Here is an 18,218-nt window from a genome sequence, read left to right as displayed (position 1 = left end):
GCATGAAATAATAACTTTCTTATACATCCTTTGCAGTAATTTAAGAATTCACTAATCAAGTAGAATTTTATAAATGAAAATCTTTGTTTATTATTCTTGTGTTAGGCTTCATTCATAGTAGACACGATTTATTGGCTATGGAAAAATATCGTTCATTGGCACCAAACTGGTTAAAGCTGAACAAAATTTTTATTGGTTAATTATTTTTTTTTGGAAAAAAAATATGGAAAAGAATGAATTTATTTTTAAAAAATAAATATCCTTTACAATATAATATATTTAAATAAAAAAAAAACAATCTAAAAATACACTGAAAAAATAGAAGAAAAAAAATATATCTAAAAACATTGGAATTTCAACCCTAGAAAGGAGTGTATGCTTAGAAAATTGAACAGATAGATCTCGAGTGAAATCTGCTGGCTGAAGAAGGTAGATTCCTTCGTTGAGGTCGGTGTCTGTAATCTGTAATGAATTAAACTTTTTGCTACGAAACAAAAAAAAAATTGGCCTGGTTTCCATTTTACTTTTCATACTTTATTGCTTTAGACTATAAAAAAAACTTTTAAAACTAGGACACCCTTTTTATGTTCGGCTTTAAATATGAAAAATCTCGTCTTTTTGGTACAATAACACATCCAGATATAATTATAATAGATTAGGAACCAATCTCTTAGTGTTATCAAATCATCTCTTTGACCACCAATTCCAAAATGGCTCTGCTAAAGAATCCCTTCGAATATTTAAGTTTAGGTTCCAACTTAGATGTTTTTCGATCTATTTTTTTAGGTTGAAACCTTTGCTAAACTTTATTGGGAATTGGCTAAAGTTATGCGACATAACAACACTACTTATTTTATTAACTTATACAAATTAAAGCCAATTTATTTCAATAATAGTCTAGTCTAGTATACTCAAATTTTTTTTTGAATATTGAGGAAAGAAAATTTAAGCCAAAATATTATTGCCAATGCAATCGCGTAGTATTAGCTTTTTTCTAATGATAAATCATATTTATTATCCGTTTTTTTTTCAATATTGGTAGGCATCTTTAATTTAGAAAATTTAAATGAGTGGCATGCTTGAAATATTTAATCGCCTCCTACTTTTTTTTTGGCTGTTTAGTAGATAACTAAAATGCCGGCTAAATAGCCAACCTGTTTTAATAATAAGTCGAACTTTTAAACAGCCTAAGAAATTTTTTGAAAACTAATACTTTATCCATTTTATTTTTGTAAACGGGTTAGATATAGTTTCCTAAAGGAGTTACTCGTAAAAATCTGTTATAAAATAGGTGAGGAAGAAGGTCAGCTTCTAGGTGATTGACATAAATATTTTTATCACTGATTTTTTTTTAAAAATGACTATCACGCCCAATCACCCATCAAAATTTATTCGCACTCACAATGTGACCCACCGTTAGGTATTTAAACGACCCGCACCCCCCTCGAATATATGTATTATGATACAGTAAAACCTGCATAATTTAGGCACCATTAGGATCAAGATTTTTTTTTTCAAACTTTAGACAGTTGCCCAATTTATCAAAACATTTTTTTTTTGTAATAGATAGATTGGGAACTCGAAATTTTTGTCAAATTAGGCAAGTCGACCAAATTATCAAGCGCCTAAATTAGGCAAGTTTAACTCTTAATGCTCATTGAAACCGAGCTCAAAAATTCTGGCATACTTTAAAACCCTGCTTTTAAAGTTAAACGCGATTTGTTTAAAGCTTTGCGAAATTGATTGTTAAACCGGAAATCGTAGTTGATTCGTCCGTTATGATACGTATCGACATAAACGAGGCGGAAGCCGTAAACGCCGCGTCTAATATAAGAGCCAGATTATTTCTGTCGAGCTTAATCCCTGGAGCCGATAGTTATATAGGCAAAATCCGGAATAAAACTGTTTTTAGGATCGGCCCAGAAAAGGAGCCATTTATAAAAAATCATGGCATTTATAACTTCTTAATATGTCATAATTCTCCCTGGCAGTTTAATATTAAATACTATGTATATATATATATATATATATATTTAAAAAAAAATTCATATGCATACAGGTAATGTAGTTGGGATGATACTGAACGATCAAGTAGCCTTTGGGGGATTGTATTGCGTTAAGAAGGAGTACCGATGTCACGGAATAGGGAGTGAACTTTGGAAGGCCAGGATGAAGCACGTACAACCCAGGAATCTTGGGTTAAACTCAGTCGACACTCGTATACAGTCTAACCTGAAGTTGGGGATGAAGGCATCTTTCAATAGTTAGTTTATTTATATATATATTTATATTTTATTTTTATCAAGATCATTTGAGCAAAAAAGAATGAAATAAGGGTTATTTTTTAAAAAATTCTTAAACAAATTTTTATTAATAATTATTAAAATTTTTAGTAATTTATTATAAAACTTCAATAGGTTTTATTTGATTAATTCGTGGCATCCATAATTTATAATAAGTCAATATCTAAGTCCAAACTTAACTCTAATCTATATGGAATACAAATATTATCTCTAAATCTTAAATAAATATTTCCGAAAAATTGAAGGAAATACTATTGAAATTGGTTTCCCAGAATTTACTTTTAAAAAGCCCCCATAATTAATTTTTTTTATATAAAATATCTAGTTGCAACTTACGTAGGTACCGTCACACCTCAGAAAATAGAGAACATTAAGCGCATATATTCCAACGATTCGAGTTTAGACCAGTCAAAAGAAACTAATCGCTTTTCGATTCTAAAATTGAACTCTTTAACTGTGAAAGATTACATGGATACGTTGATATCGTACGACACCAAGATTCACAGTATAGAAAGAACTCAGTTCCTTAAAGCCATGACCATCGGCTCAAAAGATACCACCGTGGCCTTAGCTTTGTCGAAGGAAACTCCTGAATCCGAACTCACCATAGTCGGTTACGGATTATTGAAACCGAGGCACGTTGGATCAAACATAGGTCCTCTCTACGCCGACAATTCTGCAGTGGGTCAGGCCCTGTTAGGCACCCTGATAGGTGAATTGAACCCAACATCTCATTCTTTACTCGATATTTCCGTGGTGGAAGACGCTACCCCATCACCCAGACAATCGATCGTGAAAACCTTTATCCTAAGTTTGGAGCTAGTGAGGGAATGCCTGATAACTAGGATGTATAGTCAAATGAGTGTGGCGTTGCCATTGCCCAAGGTCTACTCTATATTCAGTACGGAAGCATTTTTAGTCTGAATTTAGAAAGAATAAGAAAAATAATATTCTCCTACCTCATACTATGGCATTTTTTTTTTTAAAATTATTATATATAACATTATAACATATTTTTTTTTAGCATATTTAAATTTTTCGTTGTTAAATAAAAATATTCATGTTTTATTACTCTCCCAAGTTTGGCTGATTACGAAGTGTGTTTTCTAAACTGTGTTACACACTTGAAATGAATAGATTTGTTCGAGATTATTAATTTATTATGATGTAAGAAATAGCTTTAATTCCTTTAAGCGGATGAAATTATGTGCAGTTTTAATTATCTAAAGTCTTTTAAATCATAAAAATAATTTCGAAAACGTACTTACTTTTGCGAAAAAACAAATTTGATTTTTGTTTTCAAAATTATACCTAACAAAAATATGAATCGAAATATTATACATTTCGTATTCGACTTGCAATGTGTATTTGACCGTTCTAATACGATTCGATTCAATCGATATTTGACCGGTCAAATATGGTCAAATTTAAATGTTTGTTCACTCGTCCGAGTTCCAGCTATCGACATTTTTTAAATTCGCCGTGAATAACTGAGTTTAGGAACAGGAAATTAAAGATGGAGTTTCTGATTTCCTAAAAATTTCGAATAAGTGGTCCCGTTTCGGTCCCCTAGCTTAGGTTTTCTAAAAATAGATCCTAAATAGAAGTGATGCTTCCCTAATTCTCATAGTTTTAGCATTCTAAATAACGTGGTCTAAAAAAAAGAAACTTAATAATACATCGCATATTTTGCAAGGTTTCTAAATGTATATAATTATAGTCCACTAAAGGTAATTATAGCCTGTGGGAAAATAACTAGCTACCTTTAGGAAAATTTTTTATTATAAGATAAATTTAAATAACTCTGTTAAATTATTTAATTAAATATGTGGAAATTTTTTGTTTTTAAAATTAAGTTTTAAAAAAGATCTTGATTGTAAATTCTTTCCCCGCCAAATCATATTTGAAAAATCAAATTTTGTGATAGTAGTATATTGTTTAAAATTTTATAAAAGATTTCGTATTTTTTTTTATATAAAGTAATTTTTTTAAATTTTTTTATTTTTAGATATAAGTTTATGATTTTAAATTAAATTACCGATATACTTTTAATATATTTTATAATGGTAAAAGATAGATTCTATGTACAATATATATATAGTATAAATTACCAATAAACTTTTAATATAATATATAGTCAATTAGATTCTTTGTGTGTATTCGTTAAATCTCATTTCATTGACGGAACTTTATTAATATATATAATTACTTGTTTCCATTTCATAGATAATAGATATACGGTTTTGTAAAATTAAATAATTTGAAAAGGAGCGTTTTTAAATCTTGAAAGACCTGATGGATTATGTTGGATTTGTTTTCAAACTGGAAGAGAGTCCTTTGCCCTATGATTATTAGACAATTTTCTCATAAATCTTCGAACTACAATGGAATACGATTCCCGCAAAATAAAGTATCTTAAAATTAGAAACGCGTGATAAAAGTGCTTATGAAAACCCTGAGACTGTGACAATTTTTAAGATACAAAAAAATAAATGATATAATTTTTAATTTTAAAAAGCTGCGTTTGTTTTAATGCACTTAAATGAGTCAAATAATTGATACGATTTTTTGGAAGAAAAATATAGTAAAATAAGTGAGTATAACTTGTTGCGTGTTGCTATGTAAGTTGTTACATTTTAAAACGTGGTGAGTGTTTACATCGTTACTTTTTGAAGGGTAAATTTGCATGGCACTAGTATTTTGAAACTACTATCACCACACCTTATGTCGAAATCTATGAAAGGGTATCCTAGCTTTTTAAGGATATTCTTATTTACAACAAAAATTAGGATGCAGCCTTAGAATTTAAAAATGGTAAGTTACCAAGTTATCTGAGAAGGGATAGTCATGCATAATATGTTTAATCTTGCTGCCCCACTTACCTATAAATTTTTAATAATAAGAAAATTGTCCCAGTTGACAATAACGAAATTCAAACTATATTGGTGCAGGGCTTACTACTTGTGCTTATAAAAGGCCCCAAAGTAGACACTATATGATATTCTCTAGTGTCTGCCCTAAGGTGTTTAATTTTTCTTTACAACTTCCTTGGAACCTAAAATAATTTGATGGCCGACTATTTTTTCAACGTTATTAAAAACGTAATTTATTATGGCAATTATTTCTCGACATTTAGGTAATCTAGATTGGCCCCCAAAAATCTTACATAACATAGAAATAATTTTATTTTAAAAGTAAGTTTAAAAAAAAGCATTTTTTTGTTGAAACCCAACAACGATATATTAGTGAAGGAAAACAATTTACGTAGTTTAGATTATTTTAAAGAATAGATAAAAAAATTGCATAAAAATTTTAAAAAATCATTAAAAAATAAAAATTTGAATTTCGCAATGATGCCTATTGATTAATTTGGATTGATAGAATTCACAGTCCAGATTTTTTCAACTTTGCCGCTACCAACTCCATGGCTTTAGTGCAATCTTCCAAGCTCAATTTATCGTCGTACATGCCTACAATTATGTTTTTGGCTGTTCTAGAGGTCACACTACCACCCTTGTCAGCTTTCGTTTTGATATAATTGGCCGTTTTACTGAGAAACTGATGCTTTTTACCATTGATCATGAGTCCATTGGCAGCAATCTTTTCAGATTTATCGAAGCCTTATTTTTTTTTTTAAATATTCATATAAATAACTGTATTTTTAATATGTTTTCTCAAAAAAATAATCAATAACAACCCCCAAAACTTTACAAATTTCTTTTTAAAATTTAAAAAAAAAATATATATCTAGTGAAATCCTAGAGAGCGATCTATAGAAGTTGTGGCGAGTGGCCAAAATAAAAAGCAAAAAATTTATGGTAAACGTAGCTTTTAACTTTTTATTTTAGAAAGGAATTTTAGAAATGATACATCGGGTAAAAAATTTATGGTAATAATATCGTTTATTTACCGTCAACTAAGACTTTAGCCTCTTCCTTGCTGATAGTGATATTTTTACAAGCTTGAGTTTGTCCTTCCTTGCTAACTATGGCAGCACCTGGCATTTTACTACCTATCAATTCTTCTACCAGTTTTTTGTAATCCGTTGTGGCCGCAGTCATTTTGATAAGAAAATCAAGAATATATAATTGCAAAGCAAAAAAAAATTTAAAATAAAATGACAAAAAATAATTATGTAATACAAATTATATTAAATTTGATTGATATAACGTAATTTTTTTTTTATTTGTTTATGTAATTCTAGAACATTCTATTAATGTAAAGAATATCGTATTTATGATAATTCTGCTTTCGTAAATATCATAATATTAATTAATATTTGGAATATATTACAATTTATAAAAGATCCTCTTTAAACAAAAAAAAGTATCGCGTTAAAATACGGATATTTTTTTTGAGGTTATTTCCAGATACTATTAGAACTATTCCTAGTGTTTACAGAAGAACTGAAATACTCCCCTCAATAAAAACTCTGCAAATACCTAAAATCGAGCTATCACGACGGTGTTCTGCTAGTTTATCAACATGCTAACAGGGGATTATGAATTCCTAAAGACCATACCCCCTAAAAGCCACGCTTTTCCCCTCTTCTTAGGGAATGGCTACAATTTACTATTGAACTATAGTTTAATTGCAAAAAAGTGCTTTCTAAGCCTTTATCTTCTTCAATCGAATAATCTGCCATTCTTCTAACATCTTATTCTCTCGCCTCACCTTTTTCTCGATATTTTTTTTTTATCAATTTCTTCTATTTTTTTTTTCTATCCTTAATCATAGATTTACTTTTGAACGGCTGATGTAAACTTATTTATATTATATTATAAATATGATATATTTGAGATATTCGGTGGTTGATATGATTTTTAATAACCCAAATGTTACATATTTAAATGATACTAATATATTAGTCTAGTAATTAAGATATGTGCGTCATAAAAATTGGCGCCATCAGATGGATCCACCTGGGTCACGTCATGAGTGTAAATAGATTTTCAAATTCAAACATTGGACATATCCGACAAGACGTGAATTGAATTATTTCGCCAATGAGTGAAATATTTAATTTGTTAAAATTATTTATTTTTATAGTAATATATATTTTTAATTTATTTTTAATTTATTTTGAAAATGTAGTATCTTTGATAAATTAAATACATAATATTTTTTTAATGTTGCCAACTGTTTTATAGATAAGCCCGTCCAGCCTATTTCCATTAAAGAAAAATTAGAAACCTAGGCCCAGCTCAGGCCAGAAAATATAATATTAGGCCCAACTGAGTTGGTCTATGACCTCGGGCCAGCCCGGTTCATGAAGGCCTCTAATCGGAATATCTCTTGTAAGTTATCTGTTAGAAAATAGATGATATAATAATAAGATAATTATTAATGTTAAACATTTTTTAAAACATTGTTTAACTTTGGAGAATATAGGATACTACCTTCTATTTCTTTCTTTCTTTCTTTCTTTCTTTCTTTCTTTCTTTCTTTCTTTCTTTCTTTCTTTCTTTCTTTCTTTCTTTAATATATACATAAAATCCTTATTTTCCGTAATTAATTTTCCCAAAATATACTAAAATGAAATGTGAAAATTCGGTATTGTGATTTTGTGTAAATAATTTAGGATCATGAAAATAGCCATATTTTTCCCAGTCATATTAATGTTTTATAGTTTAAAATAATAAATATATTGTAATCTGATGTTTAGAAATGTGAGAAAATGATTGAATTTTTTTATATGAATTAGATTTAGACATTTTTAAATTTTAGCTTTTAAATATTAGAAGATTTAAGTTGATCTCCATATTAATCAAAAGTATTAAAACTTCAATTTGTATTATATTTAAAACATTTATAAAAGTTTCCTACTCAAAAACATTTCCTAAATATTACAATTAAAAAAGATATCTATAGTTACATACACATTATTTTGATTTCTGTAATTATTTGTGTAAATAGAATGATTCTCTATGTGAACAACCTTAAAATCGAGTCTACATTTTAGCATATTATATGATACTGTGGGAGGTAAACCCTAAAGATTAGTCCATTCTCAGTGTTGATATTCTACTTGATTATTTTGGTATTGAGTAATTATTATTTAGCCTTTCCACCATATGCTCGATATTAACACAAAATCCTAGGTTTCAAAATAGAATATGAAAAGTCAATGTTGCGATTTCGTTCCAAGTAAATTCAGGATCGTAATACTTATATTTATCGACTTGTATGGTTGATTGATAATTTAAAATAATAATATGTTATTTCCGACATACGAATAAAAATATGAGGCCTTTATATACCTCTTCAAATTAAATTATTTACATATTAGAAGATATTAAGGGTGATCCCTATATTTATCGAAAGTTTAACCCCCCCCCCCCCCCTGAATTTAAGTATTAAAACTTAATTTGGAAAATATGTCAAAAAGATTTTCATATATAAAAGTTTGCGATTTAAAAACATTTAGTATATATATATATATAATAAGATATCATATTTAAAAAGATTTCCTATATAATTAAAGCAGTCAATGAATATGTAAAATAACGATTATTCAACAAAAGAAAACGGTTATCTAGTATTAGGTAGGTTTATTAACCAAATAGCTAATTTGTAAATAGCTAGTTTACCTAATTAGTTTGCATGTATATTAGCTAGTTTCTATGCTTGGGTTTTTTAAATTCTTTTTGTTAAAAAGTTTTGTCCATTCGATAACTCTTTGATTCCCTGAAATCTTTCTCACTATAAAATGTTTTTCTTAAGCCAAATTCTTGAACATCTTTAGGTGTTTCCCTGTCTCAGTTTTTCTTATATAATTCCCCCCCCCCCTAATTTCCTTTAAAACCTCTTTTGATCCCTTCAAATTGAATGATTTTAATTAGTTTTTTCGCCTCCTTGCCAGCTTGTCAAAGAGAACGATTGCTTGTTTACTATCTACTCATATTTCTTTTAAAGAATTACATTTACACGCCCATCAAAGTGATTGATTCACTTCTCGATTGTTCAAATAATTTTGGCTCTCTATAGTCCTCCAAGTTTACCACTTCCTTTCTAGCGTTTTAAAGAGGGGGGGGGCACCCTTGTTTTTAAATTTTTTTTATGATGATCGCGAGAATGAGGAGACATAATTTTGAAAGAAAAAAGGATATATATATATATATTTATATACTAAAGAACGACGATTTTCTAAATCGTTATTGGCAATAAACTAGGTTAATTCTATTTTCGACAAATGACACCTTTATTTGGCAGATATTTCTCTTGACCTTAACTCAAAGGCAAATTTTGGTGGCAAGGAAATCTTAAAAGGTTGATCAGCAAATCATTTATTTAAGCCGAATCTATTTGTCAAATCTCGGTGCGACTGCTATTATAAGATCAACCTAAATTAGGGCTTTTCGACACTACTCATTTGAGATAAAATAAATTTTGCTTTTCAAATATTTTTATTTTTTAGATTTTTTTTTAAAAAAAATAAACTTTGAATTATAGTATATCAAGATGCATCTTAAAAAAAAGTTATCATTTTTTAAAAATATTATCTAGATACAAATAGGTAACTTTCACAAATGTTTATACATTTTTATAATTAGATATTTTAGCAACTCTGACAGGGACTATAAAAATACTTTACATTGTGAGGGGAAGAATAATTATTTCTCTTCCCTATACGCTATGAAAGTATATTGATTTAAGTATAAAATATTTTATATGTTTGCAATAAGAAAATATATATCTATATATACTTTTTACAAAATCGTTTATCTATTTAATCTATTACAATAAATTCTAGCTTAAAACCAAATATAAAAAAATGCAATTTTATTTATTTTAATACATTACCAGTATACTTAAAATTCTCTCCCACCCCTTATAGTAATTTTTTTTTAAAACTTGATTCTATATCAGCGTCTACATGAGAATGCGAACCCCTTTCAGAAACCTATGCTACCCTCCCTCATTATTAGTTATACTTTTTTAATTATGATGGTACTCCCTTCATAAATTTTAAAAAGAATTACTTAAATTATTTTAGCCCTACTAACCAACTAATCAAAATATTGTGGATATAAAAAGAGTTTATTCTTTAGATGAATTTAATTTAAAAGTCCCCCCCCCCCCTCAATTTACAATGAACGTGTATTATTATAGTATATTGTTTGACGTGAGTATAAGTTTGCTGAAAATGCCTACCTAATCCTTTTAAATGTAGCAGAAAAGTGTTTTAATTTGGAAAATAATGTCTACGATTGTTTTTCAATATAAAGAACTTGGTCGATGATCAGCAATATATATCATTGTATAATAAAAAGTAATTAGTGTAATATATTTTGCAGCAATATATTACACTAATTTATCTAAAAATTTAATAGACAACTCCCCAATTAATTTATACTACCCACCTCAAGAAAAATTGAATGCAAACTGTTCATACCCTCACGCTCATGCAGACGCTGAAGCTATTTACTAAACAAGATTATAATTATTATCATTGATTTTTTAAAAAAAAAAAACTATTCATTGTAATATTATGTTAAAATTGTTTAGTAGAACAATAAAATTGAAAGAACTCTGATATAATTATTATTTATAACGTTGAAAGGAAAGTTATGCTCAAGAATAAATAAATTTATATATTCATGAATATCAAATTGAAAATGCTATAAGCACGATGAAAAGAAAAGCCTCTGAAACAAATCAAAATACTTGCCAAATATACGCAGAAAAAATGTCTAAATTGTCTTCCGAATCCAGAAAAAGACTTCCGAATGAAGATAGTATCAAGAGGACACTTAGAAATCACAAAATAAAAAGGTTTCCTCCTATTCCGGCCACATTGGAAGAATTAAGCATTTCAGGTTAAATCATATTTATGTCTATAAATAACTTTTTAATTGAAAATATCTTTTAATATTAGAGGATTGGGCTACAACCGGATCTCCCACGAATGAGAGATTTCTTTTGCATGATAATAGCGGAGATTCTAATGAACAAATAATTATATTTGCCACCGATTATATGCTTAAAATGTTAGCCGAAACGAAAACTTGGTCTATAAACGGGAATTTTAAATTGGCTCCTCATTTATTTTTGCAGCTACAAGTAATTAGAATACCCTTTAAAACACTGTTTATTACAGCGCCATATTTTTTGTCAAGGAAAAGTATGAAGAAATTTTTAAGATTTTACTCGAAAAAGCCCAAGAACGGAATTTAGTCATAAATCCGATAACAATTTATATGGATTTTGAAAAGGCCGCAATCAATGCCGTCGAAAATACTCTAGGTTTCTTTTTACTATTTAATTACATCTATATACTAACGAGATATGTTAGGACCTTGATTTTAAAATGTATTTTGGACCGTGAACCTTGAAATTTTTTTTAATTCTATTTTCCTTTTTCTGTTGGAATATTTTAAACGGTTTTTTTTATGAGTGTAGGATGAACGCATCCACCTCTCGTAATAAATGAAAATTGATAAAGACATAAATATTAAATAAAACCTATACAATAATTTTAATCTATATTTTTTTTCAACTTTTAGGTAGAGATATAATCATCCAAGGATGTTTTTATCATCTAACTCAATCCACTCATAGGAAGATTCAAGAATTGGGGTTAGAATCATCATATCGGAATGATTCAACGTTATGTTTATTTGCAGCTATGATCGATGGATTAGCATTCTTACCTATACACGATGTCAAACGAGGTATGGAGTATTTAAATACCATTGTATCGGATGAAAACAAAGAATTATTGATTTATTTTGATAAAAATTATGTGAATGGAGAATTGAGATATGGGAGAAACTCTCAAAGGCAAGTAGAGCCATTGTTCCCACCTGAAACATGGAATGTGTTCAACGTTACGATTGCTGGGGAAAATCGAACAAACAATGTATGTGAAGGATGGAATAATCGATTTCAGCATATTATAGGCCACAAAAAACCTAAGATATGGGAACTAATCGAAAAAATGAGGAATAAAATGGCCGTCGATATGGGCAAAATCGGCCAATGGAGTGTTGAGACATACACTCCCAAAAAAAATCGTCGTTATGCAACGAAACAAAATATTTAAAAAAATTTATGTATTGATTTTTTTTAGAAGAGAGAAGGGACTGCCTACAATTGGAGAACATACACTTTCTAGAATTGTTTCATTTGAATAATATAATTTATTATTCCATATATCATTTAATAAATTATAACTATTTCTTTTCTGTAAATTTTAAAAAAAAATTCATAAGCAAAATAATAATTGTTAGATTCGAAAATATAATACTCACTGCTGATAATCACCTCTGGATGTATTTTGATTAAAATGGTCAGCATTTTTCTACTTTTGGCAGTATTTAATTAAAATTGGGCAGTAAAAAATATAATTTTGCAAGTTTTATATTGATTTTGTATTCGGTCAGTTAAATTCTTAAAGTAGGTAAATACTTCAGTAAAATAATTTTTATCAAATAGAGGGGATCAGATTAAATTGCAAATTTCCTATTTCGCCACAGAATTTATAATTATATTTTTTAATAGCTTATCCTTATAAAAAAAAGGGCGCTATTTAAGAGTTAGTAAATTGTGAAATTCCTCTTATCTCCAACTGATATTTAAATTTTTAATATATAGAGAAGAGAAGAGAAGAGAAGAGAAGAGAAGAGAAGAGAAGAGAAGAGAAGAGAGAGAGAGAGAGAGAGAGAGAAGAGAAGAGAAGAGAAGAGAAGAAGAAGAGAAGAGAAGAGAAGAGAAGAGAAGAGAAGAGAAGAGAGAAGAGAAGAGAAGAGAAGAGAAGAGATCTAAAAAATAATGATTAAAATTTGTGTAAAAATAATTTTTTTTTTAAAGTAAAAATTTGATTTTCAATAACTATCTAAAAGTTGATGAAAATGTGTAAAGGTGAACTAGATTTATTTAACTCTCGTTTTATTATTTAAAACCTCAAATCCTCGAAGGAATTTGAACTTTAAAAAACATTTCTATTTAATTAAATAGTGCAGAGCAGATCCGGGTCAAAAACTGATATGGATTTATGCCGGGCCAAAATAAAAAATCAGAGCTGGCCATTATCATTACTTAACTTATAATAATATTTAGCTTAATATTACGGCGACTAGGTAATTTTTGAATTTATAAATCCTGGTCAAAATAAAAAATCTGAGCTGACCATAATTATTTTGCATAATATCAGAGAGACTAGGTATCCAAATCGTTTATTTTATAAATATTTGCTTTGTTTAATTTTCATTAAACCTGGGTTCGGGATAAGTCCATAACATTATACATTTTTATTTATTAGTATTAATTAATAATTTAAGTTTTTGTTAGGTTTAACACATAATCACAAGTACTATTTTATTTTGAAAATTTTTATTTAAGAAAATTTCACAGGAATTTTTGACGATTTTTCTTCAAAAATTATTTTAGGGATTTTTTTTTTCCGGGGATATTTTTTTCCTTATATTGTTAATTTTATAAAAATAATTTTATATTTTATAGGATTTAAAAAATGGGGATTTCCGAGGAAATTTTTTCAAGGGAATAATTTTCTATGATATTTTTTTTCCAGGGAATTATTTACCTGGGAATTATTTTCCGGGGAATTTTTTTCCAGGGAATTATTTTCCTGGGGATTTTTTTTCCGGGGAATTATTTTCCTAGATTTGTCTTTCCTATATTAATGTTAAGGTTCTTAGAAATTTTTACGAAGTTTCAGTCAGCTTTATACCAAAATACTTTTTTCTGGTATATTCAAGGAGTAGACCTAAGATACTTATTTTTTAAAAAAAAAAAATAGGAATACAGAGTTAATCACCTTATGGAACATTGAAACTGTGATGTAGTTCAGCTTTTCTTTAAAATATGTGATAGAGATACAAACAAGTAGGTGACCGGGGATAAGTTGTCATGTTTTTGCTCATGATGCTTTGCTCTTAATCATTAAGTATGAATGTAGAGCCAAACATCAATATTTATAATAAAATTCAAAGCTCTATTTTATAATAGGTTTTTTTTAAAAAACTAAAATCATATTAAGTAGTCAACCCAATGTATCCCTTGTGTACTGGCCATTTAAATAATTTATCATTAATGTGATATATAAAAGATGTGATAGTTTATTCAAATCCAAATCATTTGAAACTAACTCACCCCTAAACCAATTCGATTCTTGTCTTAGTCACGATCGGTTGCTTAAATTAATAATGTTGGATATTATTTAAAAAAATTAAGTCATATAAATATTTAATCATTTATGATTTTTTAATTTAATTAGATTTATATAGGATTATGATATGATTTATTAATATTAAATGGTCAATATAATAAATATTTATGTTCCTATTTTTGTGTCATTATGTATGAGTTTCTCAGTTAAATTCAATAACTCAAACTTTGAATTTCGGCCAAACCAATATCTTGAATGTTGAAAAATATAACCAGAACCAAACACCTAAGATCTCAGAAAGAATCCACTTGAAAATGTCCAGCTTTAACTTGCTTAGAGTTTCGTCTCTGTAAAAACACCCCTCTCCCATTTATAATCCTTTGTTCATTTATTTTTCTTTCAAAACTCTGTTTCATATACAGATTGGCTATTGAAGCATCTTTTCCATTTATTTTATGAATAAATTACAATATATTTTTTGCCAATTTCTAATACATAATTGATACTGTTAAACGGCTCGAATTTTAAAAAACGGTTAACTCAATATTTTTGCTAGTACTAGTAGGCAAGTCTGGATATTTTGGTCGTAGAAGATAGAAGGGTTTAGACATCTATTAACAACATCTTGAGGCTTGTGTGGTATTATTTGAATAAAAATAGTGGGCAAGCCATTTTAAAATATCCAGGCATTTAATAATACTAAACATAATCGATAATAATATTAAAAAAATAATAAATATTCATCTCTATTTAAAACACTTTTTTTTTTTACAGATAAAATAAATGTTTAAATTTCCTTTTATATCGCAAATTTTTTGCCAAGTTGAAATAGTTATTTATAGTTATAAGGCGACGAGTAAGCCACCGCTTAAAATATACATTATTTTTAAACAAAATATATACTTTAGACATAATTTATTGATTTAAAAGACATTTGAAAAAATAAAATTTACAATTCTCTCATTTTAAAGTGGCGTCACTATTGGAGGGTGCGCAGGGGCTCGAGCCCCCTGATAAATTTGAATAGCTCTCTGAAAAAAATTTTTTTTAATGGCTCCTTAATATCCACTTGAACTAAAAATAAACTTTATTGATTGCCTCCTGATCAATTTCTTTTATAATTTTATCACGTAATATATTGATTTAATTTTATTATTTAAAAATTAATAAGTCTATCTAAATTTTTATTAAATGAATACTATTTTAATTAGATAAGATTAATACATATAAATTATATTTTCACTATGTCAACGTGCAATCAAATTCTGTGTTAACAATAGAATATCAATATCACTATTATATAACCCAAATTAAATAAATATATACATTTATTAATTGAAAATTAACAAATTAAATATTGTAATTAGCCGAGTTCAAAATCATTAATCAACTATATAATTCATTTTTAAATTTAATTACCATGCCTCTTCCTAAAAAAATTTTCAATCGAAATAACTATAAAGATTTCTTTATAAAAAGTAAATAGATTGATCGTTTATAATCCTCTATTATAAATCATTGGTTAATTAAATATATTTTCTTCTTTTTTTACGTGTTTTTAGGAAAGCTATTTTTTCCTTCTTTAAATAACAGTTTTGAATTAAATTTTTAATATGAGTATATTTTTGATATTATTACAAACTTCTATTATTTTAAGATATAATATATTAACTAGAAGTAGAGCGACAATAATACATAAAATCTTAATTGCTTTCATCATATCACTCTGGTTCTTATTTTATAGTTACAAAATGTCTCATTTCTAATATGGCATCCTTGCCCTGTAACTAACTCAAGGCTACAATATATTTGCATAATTTCTTCTAAATATTTTTAGTGTTTTTGTTTTATCAATTTATCATAAATTCTGATATGTGTTAACATCGTGAGCGTCATGGCTATTACTGAAAATTTACAAGCATCTATTATTTGAGTGGCTATGTAATTTAAGATTATTACTACAGCTGCTGAAAGCGTATGATAGCATATTTTAGATAAGCAATAATGGTCAATTGTGTAGTCGTTTATATATCATTAAAAATGGAAGATAATCTTTTAGAAATTTAATATCTCACAATAATTTTTTCGATTACTTATCTAGCTTCCAATATGTCATCTAAGAGGAAGCTCTAACCACAATATAGTTTTATGATTTAGATTGGTCGTTTATATTCTCTTCTTCAAGAATTATTTGATTAGGCCTATATATTTTTCCTTATTAGTCCATTCTATGAAAATTTGTCTAAAATTGTAAGAAAGTATTATTAATTTTTTGACTTTTTGTCAATGTAAGTTGCTAAAAATTATATTGCCTTATGTGGTTTTTAAAAACCATATAAGGCAATAGGGCATACATTAATTAACCTTTTTTATCACTAGTAATTCTTTAGACGCAAAATGTTATATATCAGAAATCGTTAATATTTTATACTGTAATAATAAGATTTTGTATTAAAAAATATTATTTTTAGAAATGTCTTGTATTGTTTAAATTATATATATGTTAGAATTAAATGATTTTATATCCCTCAAAATTAATTATTTATATATTATTTTATATAATATCTAATGTCAATTATATAATGTTTTAATGTAGATTAGTAGGCTATATATTTAATTTTATATAATATCTTATGACAATATTATATGATATGTATACAAGACATCAAGTGATTGACAATCACTAGCGATCAGGGATATGACAGTGATAATCTGAAAATCAACTCCTTTGTTGATTTATATATATTTATGTTGATGTGTACAAGTTAAATTTATTTTGTTACATATATATGATTGAATTGATAAATAAAATATATATGGAAATTGAAGTTATTTTAATCTTCAAGGACATAACATCACTTTTTATACTATAAATATGTAATTTTCTATTTAGTTAAGGTTATTACGAGTAGTTCAGATCGCTTGAAGATATAAACATCTATCATCTCAGAATGTTAATTAATTACCACTATATTATCAAATTAGTTAAAATTACTGCTATGGTTGGAAATTATTGTAAAATGTTCAAAAAATATCATTTTTAAATGTTCCAAATTATTTGATATATTTTAAATTATTTATAAATATTCAGTGTTTAAGATTTAAAAAAATGCAAGAAAATATACTTAAAATTTTCGTTGGATAAATTATTAATATACAACGACAAAGTATTTTAAAAAAGATTTTTGCTAAAATTTAAAATAGAATGTAACTTATAGAATACTTTGTAATTCATAATTCTTGTAAATCTTTTACATTTTTGAAAAATCAGAATAAATATACCGATGTTTGGTAAAATTATTAGTGATTTTAAAGAAGTTTTTATTTAGTTCCTTAAAGGGTCATTTTAAAATACAATAAGAGAAAAAGTTAAATAAAAAAGGAGGGGTCTGGGTTAGTTTATATTAAAATTTAGATGAGATAAAAAAAATAGAAAACCTTCCTTTCTCTCTTTCTTTCTATTATATATTAGAAAATTAATAATATAAAATATTGTTTAGTAAAATTTAGAAATAATATAATACGATTTGTAGACATAAATTAATTATACATATATCCTATTTGGTATTCATAAGTTATATAACTTTTATTTAACTTAAAATTTAAAAATTACTAATCAAATTTATTGTGTATATAATTATGAATTTCATACTTTGTACAGAGATAAATATATTTTGATACTTATCTTATATTTAAAATAAGATTATTTAACTCCATGTCTATCGCGATACTTTCTTTCTTTTCTTTGGGTTGATTAGAGCCTAAAGAATAAAATAAAATTCGGG

At 27.1% G+C, this 18,218-nt stretch overlaps 1 protein-coding gene across 1 annotated transcript; it reads right to left on the bottom strand.

Moving 5' to 3' along the window:
* Positions 1-5,539: 5,539 nt before the first annotated feature.
* On the bottom strand, positions 5,540-6,435 carry LOC135926624 (uncharacterized). The gene is made up of 2 exons (XM_065462551.1): positions 6,214-6,435; positions 5,540-5,923 (listed from the first exon to the last, which is right to left on the bottom strand). The coding sequence occupies exons 1-2, from the start codon at positions 6,362-6,364 to the stop codon at positions 5,688-5,690; spliced, it is 387 nt and encodes a 128-aa protein (XP_065318623.1). The 5' UTR covers positions 6,365-6,435; the 3' UTR covers positions 5,540-5,687.
* Positions 6,436-18,218: the final 11,783 nt, after the last annotated feature.

Source organism: Gordionus sp. m RMFG-2023, chromosome 3 (assembly GCF_954871325.1).
Source record: "Gordionus sp. m RMFG-2023 chromosome 3, tfGorSpeb1-WG-v2, whole genome shotgun sequence".
Classification (NCBI taxonomy): Eukaryota; Metazoa; Nematomorpha; class Gordioida; order Chordodea; family Parachordodidae; genus Gordionus; species Gordionus sp. m RMFG-2023.
This window is presented reverse-complemented; position numbering and strand designations above follow the sequence as displayed.

Coding starts and splice junctions, on each gene's coding strand:
- LOC135926624 (XM_065462551.1), bottom strand. CDS start 6,364: ATGACTGCGGCCACAACGGATTACAAAAAACTGGTAGAAGAATTGATA. Junction 5,924..6,213: donor GGCTAAAGTCTTAGTTGACG/GTAAATAAACGA, acceptor AAAAAAAATAAG/GCTTCGATAAATCTGAAAAG.